The sequence below is a fragment of the Phoenix dactylifera genome, chromosome 12 (assembly GCF_051530095.1).
Source record: "Phoenix dactylifera cultivar Ajwa chromosome 12, Ajwa_hap1_PhDact_Kaust_v1.1, whole genome shotgun sequence".
Lineage (NCBI taxonomy): Eukaryota > Viridiplantae > Streptophyta > Magnoliopsida > Arecales > Arecaceae > Phoenix > Phoenix dactylifera.
Window position 1 is genome coordinate 16282339 of NC_143201.1, and position 14198 is coordinate 16296536.

Genomic DNA, 14198 nt, shown 5'->3' on the forward strand with positions numbered 1-14198 from the left:
TACACTTCATCTCTACTTATCCATGCGGGAGATATCTCATGGACATGTAATGGGGGTTCCAACAGTGCCATAAACTTGTTTAGTATTGACAAATGTGATAAATGCAATTGCAATTAAAGAAAGGGAGGTTTGTGATGATATGTGAGATGAAGAAGAAACAAATGAAACATGTGATATTTATTAATTGTGAGAGAATAAGGGGTTTGGTGCGGGAATACAATATAGTTGAGAAGACTATCTTAAATATCTCAATTCAGAAGAGGATGGTGGCAGTTATAAGAATATTAAAAATAATGTACTTTTAATATTTTGACTAATATTGATTCTTTTTTGTGCATACTAGATTATAATATGCCGCGAGGAAAACGTTTCAGAGATATTGAGTTTCAGCACACATCCGTGGGATCTACTTCTGATCGTTCCCAGCAGCCCGATGAGCCCCATACTCAGTCCGGGTCCCAGTCTGAGCACGCCCCACCTGCAGATCGTCCAGACACGGATGACGTGGACGTCCTGGGTAATTTGATTTATAGTTTTTATATTAATTTCTCTTACAATCTAACTATTTTAAATCATTTACCTTTAATAGACTTGTTATTTTATAGATAGACTGGGGAGAGTGAGGAGAACACGAGGGCCCACTCGAGCACGGGACGTATGGAGCCTACCTGAGGATGAGAAGATTGTCATCCATTGCAACGAATTGTGGCAGCCTATCAAGAATGCTGCAAGTATTTTATCCACTTTTTTAGGATCAGTTGCGCGGAAGGGACAATTGTGTCCGCTCAACTATACGAAATGGAATGAAATGCTTCCTTCGTATAAGATTGAGCTTCTTAGAGTTATTGAGATAAAGAATTGAAGTTGCTTACTATCTTCAATTATTTTTTTGATTTAATATTAATATAATATTTTTGACTTTAATGTAGAAAAAGTTTGTCCTTCCTGCAAATAGCCATGATTGGGTGCTGAAGTCCGTCAACCGCAAATGGAAAGAATATAAGGCAAAGCTAAAGGCGGATTGGAAGCACGACGGCATGACTGAAGAGGAGGTGGCCCGTGTTTGTCCTCCAGATGTAATTTCTCATCAGTGGAGGGAGCTTGTCCACTACTGGTTTTCCGAGAGAGCTCAGGTTGTGTATATTTTTTCAATACCTTATATTGTATTTAATATTATTATAGATTAGAAATTTATACATTGTATAAATTACATTGTTTATTGTTTTTCGGATAAGACATATTCCAATATTGGTAGAGCTGCTCGAGCGTCGCAGACTGTTCCTCACACTTCAGGCTCCATGAGTTATGCGAGGCATAGAGCTGAATTCGTAAGTTTTTTTGAAACTCTTTAAATTAATCTTAAATTATTCTATCATATAGCATGTATACTCGTGAAATATACTTTTTGTTGTAGATGGATGATAATGGGAGGGAGCCTGGTAGGGTGGAGTTTTATAAGATGACTCACACCCACCGAAATGGCAGCTTTGTCCGGGAGGAGTCAAGAGATATAGTTGTATGTATTCATCTTTGACTTGTGCTGTATTTTTTTTTGGTTCTATTATTAGCATACATTAATTTGATTTTTTTTTGGAGAGATATAGGATAGGGCAACAAATCTTATTTCAGAGCGCGTCGGGGGGTCATCATCATCCGACGCGAACAATCATATTGAAGCTCAAGTGCTTGCTGAATTGATGGGCCCAGAGCGTTATGGTCGAGTGCGGGGTTACGGCGTTGGAGTTATCCCCACTCAGTTGTCTTCAGTGGGCACATATACAAGAAATGCTAGAGAAGGTAGTAACACTGCAGAAGTTCGTCATCTTCAAGCAACTATTGAAGAAATGAAGCAAAACCAAGCAAATTTGCAGTCTCAGCTTATGAATATTTCATCCATGTTACAACGATTTCTACCTTCTCAGGTAAATAACTATATATATTTCAATACTTTACATATTATCAATTATGATATATGAGTTAATGTATCACATTATTCCTAACTTCTAAGGTTTCTCTTTTTTTTTTTTTGTAGATTCCTGATTCTTCAAACGCTTGTAGAGATGATGATGATGGAGCTGAATCCCGTCCCTGATGCATTCTAGATTATCTTTTATGAGTTTGATATGTATATGTTTTTTATTTTTCAGAGTACATTGTAATTTGAAGTCTATTAAGCAAATTTTTAATCAAATATGACAATATTCATATTTCGAATGATCTGAGTGTTTGTGTCAATGTATCAATTTAATACAGGTTTATTTTGTTATAATGACTATTTTGTAATGTGCGTTTTATAATATGAATTCGTGTTTTTATTTTTTAAAAAAAAAAAATAATTCCCGACGCTTTTAAGCGTCTGGCACGCTTGTGCCGATGCTAAGAAGCATCGAAAACTTACGACACTTTTAAGCATCGGGAAAAGACATCGCAAAACAGCACTGGCATAAGGATCTACCGACGCTCAAAAGCGTCGACATGTTACGACGCTAAAAAGCGTCGGCGAAAATCAGGACGTAAACCGTGAGAATTTCATACCGTCGGGTTATTGCCGACGCAAATATCTGTTTTTGCCGACGCTATGTACGCGTCGGTATATCCCTGTTTTTGCCGACGCTTTCATCATGCGTCGGCAAAAAATTTTGCCACTCTGGTATCGCCGACGCTTACGCGACGCTTTAGATTGCGTCGGCGGTACTTTAGCCGACGCTTATAAGCGTCGCTATAGGTCAAAAAAAGCACCGGGATAGCTCAGTTTTCCAGTAGTGTATGATAGGTAATTGCTGGAGGTAACTTCCTAAAGAAAGTTTTTAAGACAATAAGGAGTTATTAATACATGTAACCATTAGCAAGGAGAAAGTTATCCTAACAGAATCACCAAAAGAGGTAGTTATTGCTGGAAGTAACCATCATTTTGCGTCATAAAGAAGGAATGACAGCTTCATTCACTCTCTCACACCCTGCATATATGGATGCTTGACTATTCTGATATTGGACAATGCCTCTTCGCTTCTCCTATGTATCATGATGTGCATAGAGAGGATTCTGTATCCATGACCTCCAAGTTTCTCAAACACAGTATCACATTCCACCTTGGAGAAGATCTACCAAGCTTCAAGTTCTAAATCCTAGACCCTTCTTGGTTTATCCAATTCTCTAGCATGAGAACCATTTCACTCTACAGAATACATATTGGCATACTCGATTATATTATTCTATGTAATCAATCTCTTTATTGTTATTTCTCTAGCTGTAAGTTATTACTTTCTCTTAGTGCTTTATTTCTTTGTAAAATTCACATGCTACTAAAATATTTAAGTCCTTTTACTAAGGCCCCAAATCTGCTTTTACTTCATCAATTATATCTGTCTAATTGATATTATCAATTTGAATTACCTCCAACCATCGATCCATAGCTTTGTGTTTTCATAAAATATTTTTGGAATTCATGGCCGGACCTAATAAGATAGAATGCCACAAAAAAAATCTAGGGTGAAACTTGCCGGGAGATTGATTGCATGAAAAATTTTAATATTATAATCAATGAACATGAAGATCATCCTTAGTATGATGAAATTATGTTGTTAAAGAAAAATGATGGAAAAAAACTATTGATGCTCATAAAGAATCCAAATAAGTTGTCAAGGCGAAGAAATAGCTGAAATTTTTCAACAAGGTCGCACGTCAGTCAAAGAGACAACAAATGGTGACAACAAGATGACTAATATATTCTATAGTGAGTTTTCATTTTATAAAATTCGCAAATGTACACTTTAAGAGAGGATTTGACTGCTCATGCAACCTTTCATGTGCCCTTTCAATATTAAACTCAAAGGGCACTACTACAATTAGCTTACAAAAGACAATTATTTGGTCACTCAAAGGATGTCATCAGTTCATTTAAGCATCAACCATATATATAGATTAGCAAGTTTCATGTACTCTTTTGATTTTAAATTCAGGAGAGATTGTCACAATTAGCTTACAAATGCTAATCAGTTGGATGTTAACATAGTCGAGGGCACCATCTGAATTGGTTAGAAGAAGCCAATAAAAATTAATTGTTGCATAAAAACTATGAAAGATTTTAAATTGACCAGTAATATCATTAATATACATGATGGATAAGAATGATCATTGTCAATAAGTGTGATCGATCTGCTCAAACCATGACTAGTATCATGGTCGACATGTATATTCGACCAATTCAAAAATATGGCAATAATTATAGTCAACAAGTATGATTGACCTATTCAACAATATGGCCTTTATCATGCTTGATGAGTATGGCCGATTTATTCCAAACAATGGCCATTATTATGACCGATCAGCATGTTGATCTACTCAAACTATGGTCACTATCATGATCGATAATGATCATGATATTCAATTTATGGCTATTAGCGTGATTGATAAGCAGGATTAAACCCATTCAAGCCTATGGCACATATGATGTTTGGTCGACTTCAAAAGTGCAGTCTAGCTATATCATAGCTAATATGCATTGTCTACGGGTCAAATGTTATGATCATGTGCTTTAGTCAAAATGACTGATCAATTAGTAGCCTGTTGTTATGCTTGACCTAGCATCTCTTATATTTGAACTTATGTATAGCAAGCTCAATGAGTATCCAATTTAATTGATCCACAAAAGGCAATGTTTCCATCTAAAAATTAACCGGTCATCAACAACTCTTTGGCCGATCAAGATGGTTAATCATTTATGCATGACGCTCCAAGGAACCACGTTTGGGCCGTATTTGGGAGGACAGAGGTACTTAGTCAAAATGTTTCATAAACAGAGAAAGAATGCTTTGCTCTCTCACTCTCTCACATACTTTACACATTTAAACATTTGACCATCTCAATATTGGACAAGACTTCTATGTCTCTCTTATATGCTTGATGAGCGTGGAGAGGATTCTACATCCATAATTCTGGTCCAAAGTTCTCAAATACGACATCCTATTTCACTCTAAAATAGATTGACCGAGCATTAGGAGGGTTCTGCATCCTACTTTTATTAATTCATCCTAGTCTCTAGCGACAATTCCACTCTAAAGAGCATATATCCATGCACTCAATTGTATTTCTCCAATGCAATCCACCTCTTTGTTGGTTTTCCATTTATGAGTTATTATTTGTCCTTAGTACATTTTTTTCTTTGTAATATTCACATCCTATTAAAAAGTTTAAATTCTTCTACTACAACATTGAACCTGCTTTCCTTATTAACCAAATCTATCTAATCAATATATCAATATTGTGACCCTCAACGTACAGATTTGTATTTTAAGAAAATATTTTTGGCATGCCTAATAGGACCTAGCAGGATAGAATGCCAAAGAAAAGCTCTACAATAGTAAACCAGCCGAATTTTCTGAAGGAATGATACAATGAAAAATATTGACAACCAGCTGAATATTCTGAAGGAATGATAGCATGAAAAATATTGACGTCACAGTCAATGAATATTCAAATCATCCTTAGCAGCACAAATTTATATTTTTAGAGAAAAATGGTAAGCAAGAAACTTTTGATGCAAAAATCTCAAACCAGTCCTTAAGGCTAAAAAGTAGCCGAAATTTCTCAACAAGATTGTAAAAGGTCAAAGGGACAAGAAGTAGAGACCATGGGATGGCCAATGTGTCCCATAGCAAGATTTCATTTCATGAAATTGACCATGTCTACATTTTAAGAGATGATTTGGTAGCTCATACAGGCTATGAAGTGCTAATATTGTGTGCCCTTGCAATCTTAAACTCGGAGGGCTTCATTACAATTGGCTTACAGAAGTCAATCAATTGGTCACTCAAAGAATATAGTCAATTTATCTAAAGATAAATCATGCATGCAAGTTATCAAGTGACTATTTCATGGGCCCTTTTAATTTTAAACCTAAGGGTATCATCATAATTGGCTTAGAGAACCCAATTAGATAGATATCAAAATACTTGAGGGGAACAGGAGGAATACAACTTTTGTGATCTGCAAGGACATCAAGGATTGCGGAGTTTCTTACTCTGTCTTACACAATTCCCATAAGAAATTCGTTTTGTCATTAGCTGGTGAAAAGTTAAAACGAAGCTGGGATGAGTACCGACATACATTGAACTTTCCATGTTTCAAAATGCAATGCAAGCCAAAACCGCAAGCCTTCTGGTACTTCAATCTACGGTCCCTCTTAGAAAGCTGGTCATCCCAAAAATGCATGATTTCTTTCTGCCCTTTGTTAATGCAATTGAGTTAACAGTGCAATCAAATTATTTGTGCCATTCTCTAATGCTTAAATGTTAAAAAATTAATAAAAGATCCGTGTGATGACTATATACATACCACACAGATTGTGAATATCTTTTCACTTTTTTAAGTGTCACAAATATTAGTGTATTCTTCAACATGGCCATTGGCTGCACCATCTGTATTAGAACTCATTCGCTGCAAGAAAACAAAACAAAAAAAGACGAGTGAAAAACCAGATATCAAAATATAAGTTCAATGCAGTAACGTTATAGTGCTGATGATGATATGGAACTAGAAACCAGTTATGGCCACAATACACGAGCATGAAGCAACATAACCAGTGCAATTTAGTTAAGATAATAACAAACACTTAAAATAAACAGATAAATAATGTGCACATGACAGGTAACTTTATGAAAAAAAATTACTATATTCCAGTAAAAATGTTAAAATAGTTGAATTACTTATCTGAAAACACATTAATTCTTTTTGGAAACCACTTTTTTAAAATCCATCCAGAGAGCTTACAAAAAATAATGCCTATTGTAACTACTTTAATAAACCAAAGTATGGTTTAGAATATCTAATGCCTCCCAAATGCTCAATTCCACCTTGTGACTAGTGTTCCAAGAAGAATGAAGATTCAAGTTATCGCTTTGAACTCCAACTCATTGTCATCTTCAAATTTTGCCACAAGGTGTTTCAGCCTTTCAGGATTTCACTCCCATACAAAACTAAAAGACCGCTAAATTACACATTCTAATTCCTTCCTAGCTGCTTCCATCCATTTGAAAAGAGCATCCCCCCCACCACCATTCTTTTTACCCCGCTCTTCCTTGCAAATCAAATGTATTCACTATCACATTTATTGCACCCTAAACTTATTCACTATCACATTTATTGCACCCCAAATAGACAATGAAGGACATGCGAGATGATAGAAGCCTGAATATGCAAGAGGAAGTGACTGGCCAAGCAATTTAACAAATTAGCAAGGTGATGGGAGTGCTCCAATTCCTCATCCACCTATATTAAATTGATTCTAGTAACATGCACCTAAGTTTCCCATATTGCCTTGAGAATTTACTTTCATTTCTTAGAGAATGGTACATATACTTTGGCTACTGCTAAAATATCAGAAGCAACATTTGTTGGAAATTCTCTCTTTCATTGTTCTCCATCTCTTCCATTAGACAACCTATTGATTTTTCCCTGAAAACATCAGAACCAAAAGCATAAGCCTTCTCTCAGCTACTTAAATTCAAAATACTACTGGGATTGGCTGGTCCATATGGAAGTTCATCCATCAAATTCCACTTATGTATAATCAGCAATGTAGAAAGGGCAGTCAGCACTCACCTAATGAATACACAACCATAACATAATCTCGTGTCTAAACACAATTCTGAAAATTTATATTGCATTAGCATATGTCAGATATCCTACAACAATTTAAGAAGTAACAACCAAACAGGACAATAAATGTAACAAGAGAGAGAAGCTCTATAATGAGAATTCAAATCCAACATACAAGTTGTGTGCATCTGTCCAGTCAAATAAATGAAAAGAAGCGGCATCCATAAATTTCTGATGGCACATATATGCTAAGCAAGTTGAGAAAAGGTTACTGTGAGAATTAAACGAGTATCAGCATACAAAGATTCCACATAATACGTTTATGAGCATGGAGCAACCATTCCAGTTCTCAAACTGCTATAAATCAATTGGCATAGAAAAGTAGGGAGGAAAATGTACTTAGCATTGCTAATGAGAATACGAAATTTTAATGCATTGATGAGGAAGTGGTTTCTGCAACATGCTAAAAGCCTAGGTCACTAAAATTCAGGACTGAAAAGGAACAAAACTTAAAATATTGGAATTACCATTCGTTTGCTTATATATGGTTGTATTTTGAGTGGTGATTCAGACTGGTTCTCATTCTTGAAGAATTTTCGTTTCTCTATCTCAAATTCTTTTCTAGACTCCTTTCTGGTACCTTTTTGCCAAACTCTACCAAAATTGGGTAGCCAGTTAGCATCCCAACTTTTTGCAACAACTTCCCCTCGCTTCTCCATCTCAAGTTCAATTCTTCTTTTTTCTGCCCATGCTGCTCCCACACGTTTAGGATTCAATTTTCGTGACTTCCCTAACTTCTTATCCATGTGTAACCCTTTGTATGTGAGACTTTTTTCATGTTCTTCACTTGTTTCAAACCAGGGAGGTGGAGCACCAGTATGCACATTTGCTTGACAGCCTCCAGAAGGAAAAGATACTTGAGTCAAAGTCTGCAATACTAATTACAGGAAAAAATGGAAGACATGTCATTGTCAGCACAGATTCACAAAAATTATATAGTCGTCCATCTACTATTGGTAAGAAAAACAAAAAAAATGAAAGTTAAATGAAGATTCTGAATATGGAATACCCCCAGTGCAGTCCCCTCTGAAATCTGATCTTTGATCCTGATGTACAAACGACAATGTTAATAGTTTGCTATAGTACATAAAGAAGCTGGAACACTACAAAATGCATCAAAATATAACTGAAAAATAAATGGCAGAAAGTGAATATAAGGCTGAATCTTCACTAAGATAACAGATACGTAAAATTCAATTGCTAACAAGGGTTATTTTTATGCTTCAAATTTTGCACAAGTTAATTATTAAAATAGTGGAGTCAAAGGTCAACAAAATTCTGCTCCATGTAAAAATGTAGGTTTTCCATGTACTCTTTAGAGAGGTTTAAGTGTCCTTTGAACTGACCTCTCTTAACACAGGTAGTTTGCTGGATGTTCGCTTCTCTCTCCCCGCCCCCCCCGCGTCGTCTCCCTCAGAGTTCTTTTCCTACTGCCCAAAGGGATCCGAAGCCATTCCAGAAGCTTCGGGTCCTTCTATATCCTCCTTCTGGGGCGAGCAGGCCGACCCCCTCAGCAATTGGCCCATTTTCACGTGGGATTAAGTGGTTCTTTTGGCCCATTGCTTCGCGGGCCCGGATCAGGATCCAAAGTTCAGCCGTCTTCCAGCAGCAGCCTCCACAACTCGTCGGATTCCAGTTCTGCGCTCTGCACTCTGACATCCAAACTCTTCCACTAACTCAGATCTGTAAGAAAAGGTTGTATCTTTCATTTAAATAATTTTTCAGTCTTTCCCTATAAACTAGTTCATCTTTAGATTGCTATTGCTTTTACTTCATGTTGTCGGCTTGAGATAGGACCTTAATTTTATAAGAACCTGTGCCACTTGAAAACACATATTGAGCCTTACAAATTATTTTTTCAAATCCTCAAAAGGCAACTAGGAAATTTTACATAAATCTGGTGAAACCCTAATCAATTTGAAGGACCCCACTTTCATTAGATTAACCTGCGAAGATTTTGCATGACCCAGGTCAAGGTTGGCAACACCTAAAGTCCTGATATTTAGTTATCACCTGTGCTAATTAGAAAGTAACCGAGACTCTGTCATAAGTCTTTTATTCAAGATTGTTGATTTTATTCTGAATGTTATTTTTATCTAAGATTTTCGTATTCTAGAGCATGACAACTCGCGGTGGTACATCCTGCTCATATTAGATGTCTACCAACCCAAACCAACAGGTGTTAGATGCCATTGCGGCATTAGAAACCAGATTAGGGACAAGAATTACTGACCTTGAGACTAGGCTGAACACTCGCTTGACTTAGGCTAAAAATTCAATCACCAACCTCCAAGTTACTCACAACGATGGAGAGTCTGAACTTGGTGAGTTTGAATCGCCCCACCCCAGAGGCCTTGGGCAACAATACCAGAGGGACTATCTAAGAGCGCGTAAGACACCAGATGAGCAATGTAATGCGCAATATTAAGATCGATGCACCAAGTTATGATGGTCGTCTCGACCCAAAAGTCTTCATTGACTGGCTCGCTGATATGGACCATTACTTTGAATGGTATAATCCATCTGAAGATCGCAGAGTTCGTTTTGCAAAAATGAAGCTCACTGGTCTGCAAAGTTACATTGGAATACAATAGAAAACATGCTTGCTAGAGCTAGGCAACCCCCTGTGGTACAATGGGATGAAATGAAGGAGAAATTAAAAGAAAAATATCTCCCTATATCCTATAAAAGTCGCCTATTAGATCAGTGGCAACGACTGACTCAAGGAAACAAACATGTATCTAAGTACATCGCTCGCTTTGATGAGTTCTTCATGCGATGCAATGCACACAAGAGTGTGGAGTTGAACCTTTCTAGATTTAGGTCCAGATTGCGAGATGACCTACAAAAAGAGCTTATTCTACGCAAGGTCAATTCTTTAGAACATGCCTATCAACTTGTCCAAGACATCGAGCATTATAATAATAAGACAACCTTTAGGCATTTTGATCTTAAGGAGTCCAACCACAAGTTCACCCACGGGAGTCAAACTAGCACTTGGGGTAAGCCCAATATTAGAAATCAAGCGACAGAGTCCCCAAAAATTAATGATGGGGATGATGGAAGCGGCGAGATGGTGTGGGCGGAGGCGGCGACGGAAGTCGGAGGTGGCGGCACGGAGGAAGAGGGGTCTCAGTGAGATGGGAGGGAGAAGAAGAAAGGAGATTAGGGTTTGAGGGATGAGATATGGGAGGGAGAGGGGTCTCCGTGAGCTGGGAGGGAGAAGAAACAGGGTGAACTCGAGGGTTGGTGGAGGGTGGAGGCAGTGGAGAAGATGAAGGAGGGGGCGGCATCACCGAGGCAGCGGCGTGTGCAGTCGCAGAGGAGAGCGGCGACGGCAGACGAGGGCGGCCTAGCGGCGAAGAGGAGAGGCAGAGCGGCGGCAGCAAAGGGCGGCGCAGCGATCTGCTGGCGGCGGCTCTGCGAGCGGCCAGTCATGAGGGAAGACGAAGAGGTACTTTTTTTTAATAATTTTTTTTTTGGACTAGCTTGCGTGACTCACGTGCGATGGAGCATGTGTGCCTCATGTGGGTTGGGGCACGTGCAGCTTTTTTTTTCTGGAGCGAATCCGGGCTAATGAACTGGGTGACAGGTGAGGGACTTACCCGTTAACCGGTGCTCCTTCAACCTCTCGACGGTTTCGAAAGGTGGTTCCAGACTCTGTGGCTACTGCTACAGAGTTGATCCTATGGCCTGCGGTGGTGGACGGCGGCCGATCACCCGCTCCGAACACCTTCTCTCTTCCCAGATCTTTTCTCTGTGAGTGGGGGTCTGCGGCTGCTACGGTGGATCTGAGAGACAGAGACGAAAGAAGGAAGGCGATGCTCCTCTTTTTGGCAACACGAGTTGCGCGTGGCCCTTCAACACACTCCGACATCCGTGGCGCTCGGGGTATAGCGTAGATCTAGTGCGCCCACCGGAATTCTGAAATCCAATGCTGCTCGGCCATACACCAGGGTGGAGCTTCTATGGAAGTTTTCGGAAACAAAGGGGATAGCAGAAGGTTTTTTTGTGTTTTGTTTTTTTTGTAGTCTGTCCCACTGCAGCCCAAAAAGGAAGAGGTTTTGGCAACAGTGGCAAAACCGGGGGCTCTGATACCAAACTGATGCGGGACAGAAAATTTAGGAAACAAAATACTAAGAGAAAAGGGGGGAAGAAGAACTGGAATCCACCAGATTCGAGGAATCCTCCTCTAGTGGTCTCCAATCCGGAAGTACCTTTGCCAAAGCACTGTTTTCATTCCCAAAAATATTATCCTAAACAAAAGACATGGGGTTCCATATATAGCCTCCTATGCAACTACCCATGATCCCAACAAGTGATCATATAACTACCCATGATCCAACAAACATCATGGTTCACTACAACAACTAAACACAGTCATAACAAGCCAGTAACTAACATAAGGACGAAAATACATAATAAATAAACAAAAATACACAAGAAAATAACACTAGGGCCAAAGTGCTATGCACGCCGGCGACGCCTATAAACATGCTGGAAACGGTGGTCTGTGTCCCCACCACAATCATGCTGCTTTAATACAGTGCGACAATCTCTTACTTATCTGTAATATTTTTTGACAATGTGATTTTGAAGAGTCTTCACATTTTGCTCAAATTTGAGACCAAATCCAACCTTTACTGAATTGATTTGACCTCCTACTTAACAACAATACTAGTGTCGAAAGAAAGAGCTGAAGCAAATATAGAATATCATGACACAATATTGAGAAGACAAGAATCCAATAATTGCATGTAGCAAAGGAAATAACAAAATTACAGTCCAGAAAAACATATACTAGTATACACTTCAAACAGAAATCTTTCGTGCAAGTAGGAAACCTTACCACTCTATTACCAAAAGACAAACCAACTGAACCTTTCCCTTTGTTTCTAATAGGAGTAGCTTGGCTGCCTGAGCAATGGGTCACTAGTTAGCAACTAAAACAAAAAATTGACGAAAGGAAACTCAACATATAGGGGAAAATCAAAATATGGCAACAAAAATTAATAATCCTGCACTTGCCTGTCAAATGCCCAACATTTCCCATGGCATGCATGTCCTGAAGACCCACATTTTGCAGCGCACCTACTGCCAAAGGAGTTGCAACATATGGAATCGAACCAGCACCTGTGGTTCCACTAAACTCTGGAGGGCAAGCTCGATACCCCTCATTGGTAAGACTTTGTAAAGGCATAACAGTATGAGAAACAGTTGAACTAAAAGTGTGCTTATAGTTTTTCTGAAAATTATCCATGTTGTTAGAGGTAAGTTCATATTGGATATCTTTTGACGGCCCAGGTGATGGTCCTATATGTCCTTCGCTTGATGATGAAGCTGCATTCTTCAGTAATTCACATCCCTTCTCCCACTGCAAGTGCACATTAATCACCGACAAACATCATCACTATTAGAATTATCACATAAATTAGTACAATAACTTTTGTTTTTTATAACATGCATATATAAAATCCTTATAATTCAGGAATAACTCATAAGGTACAGCAACATATAAACACCAAGCCAAAACTAAATTCAGTAAGTAACCAGAAGTATTTCATTCTGTCGTTTCTTCAAAAGTTCCAACATTTCAACTACTCGTCAAGAACACAGAACAAAATAAACTACTTAAAGCAAAAAATTTCTCGAATCAAATTCTTTGAACCTAGGCTTTTCCAAAGCGAACCCTAAACGCGAGAGAGAGAGAGAGAGAGAGATTAATTGAAAAGGATGAAACAGTCACCTTAAGGAGCTCTGCCTCGGAGACCCTAAACAAAGCAACCCGATCCATCTCTCCCCCGTGCTTCCGCAAGAAACCCTTAATATTCTCCAAATGCTCCAAGCTCGCCAGATGATAGATTGCGTTGCTACTGAAGACAAGAACCGATCACACGAATAAACCCAATAAAGTCCCGAAAAATATGGCAAAACCACAAAAAAAAAAAAACCAATCAAACGTAAGAAACCCTAGAAATCAGCAAAGCACAGTTAACGAAGGGGATCAATCAACAGATCGGAGGTACAAACCAAAGAAATCACGAAAGGAGAGGGAGCGATTACCAGGCGAAGGGGCTGCCGAGCTCGCGGAGGTCGACGGCGCAGAAGAGGCACCAGAGGCGGTTGAGGGCGGAGTGCTCGGGGCGGAGGGGGGAGGGGTTGCGGAGGAAGAAGCGGAGGTCGGCGAGTTTCTCGTGGAAGCGGGCGAGGGCGGCGGCGAGGGCCCGGCGGTGGCCGGTGAAGTACTTGTGGTGGTGGCCCTGGTCGTGGTTCAACTTGCAGACGTCGCAGAACTCGAACTCCCCCTCGCTTCGCCTCTCCTTTTCTTTCTTCTTGTTCTTTGACATCGCCAGCGTCGCGTTTTTAGTTTCCGACGGCTCCATCGTCGCCGGTGCAGGAGCGGAGGAACAAGGGGCGGGGTTATAACGTGACCGCCTGCGACGGCTGGCAGCCGCGATATCTTAAAAATCGCTAGTTGCATAAAATTGGAAAGTTAGCTTATTAGAAGATTTTTTTTTTTTTTTTTTTTTTTTTGGTAAAAA

At 39.2% G+C, this 14198-nt stretch overlaps 1 protein-coding gene across 3 annotated transcripts; it reads right to left on the reverse strand.

Annotated features, from left to right (window-relative positions):
- Window positions 1–5976: 5976 nt before the first annotated feature.
- On the reverse strand, window positions 5977–14137 carry TTL (coiled coil protein). 3 transcript variants are annotated; one of them, XM_088708635.1, is made up of 8 exons: window positions 13720–14137; window positions 13403–13529; window positions 12681–13030; window positions 12506–12569; window positions 8666–8702; window positions 8124–8533; window positions 6334–6435; window positions 5977–6219 (listed from the first exon to the last, which is right to left on the reverse strand). In XM_088708635.1, the coding sequence occupies exons 1-7, from the start codon at window positions 14037–14039 to the stop codon at window positions 6364–6366; spliced, it is 1380 nt and encodes a 459-aa protein (XP_088564761.1). In that variant the 5' UTR covers window positions 14040–14137; the 3' UTR covers window positions 5977–6219; window positions 6334–6363. The 3 variants fall into 3 exon arrangements, with proteins under 3 accessions (XP_088564761.1, XP_088564762.1, XP_088564760.1); XM_088708636.1 differs by having other exon boundaries at window positions 5977–6224; XM_088708634.1 differs by having other exon boundaries at window positions 6206–6435.
- Window positions 14138–14198: the final 61 nt, after the last annotated feature.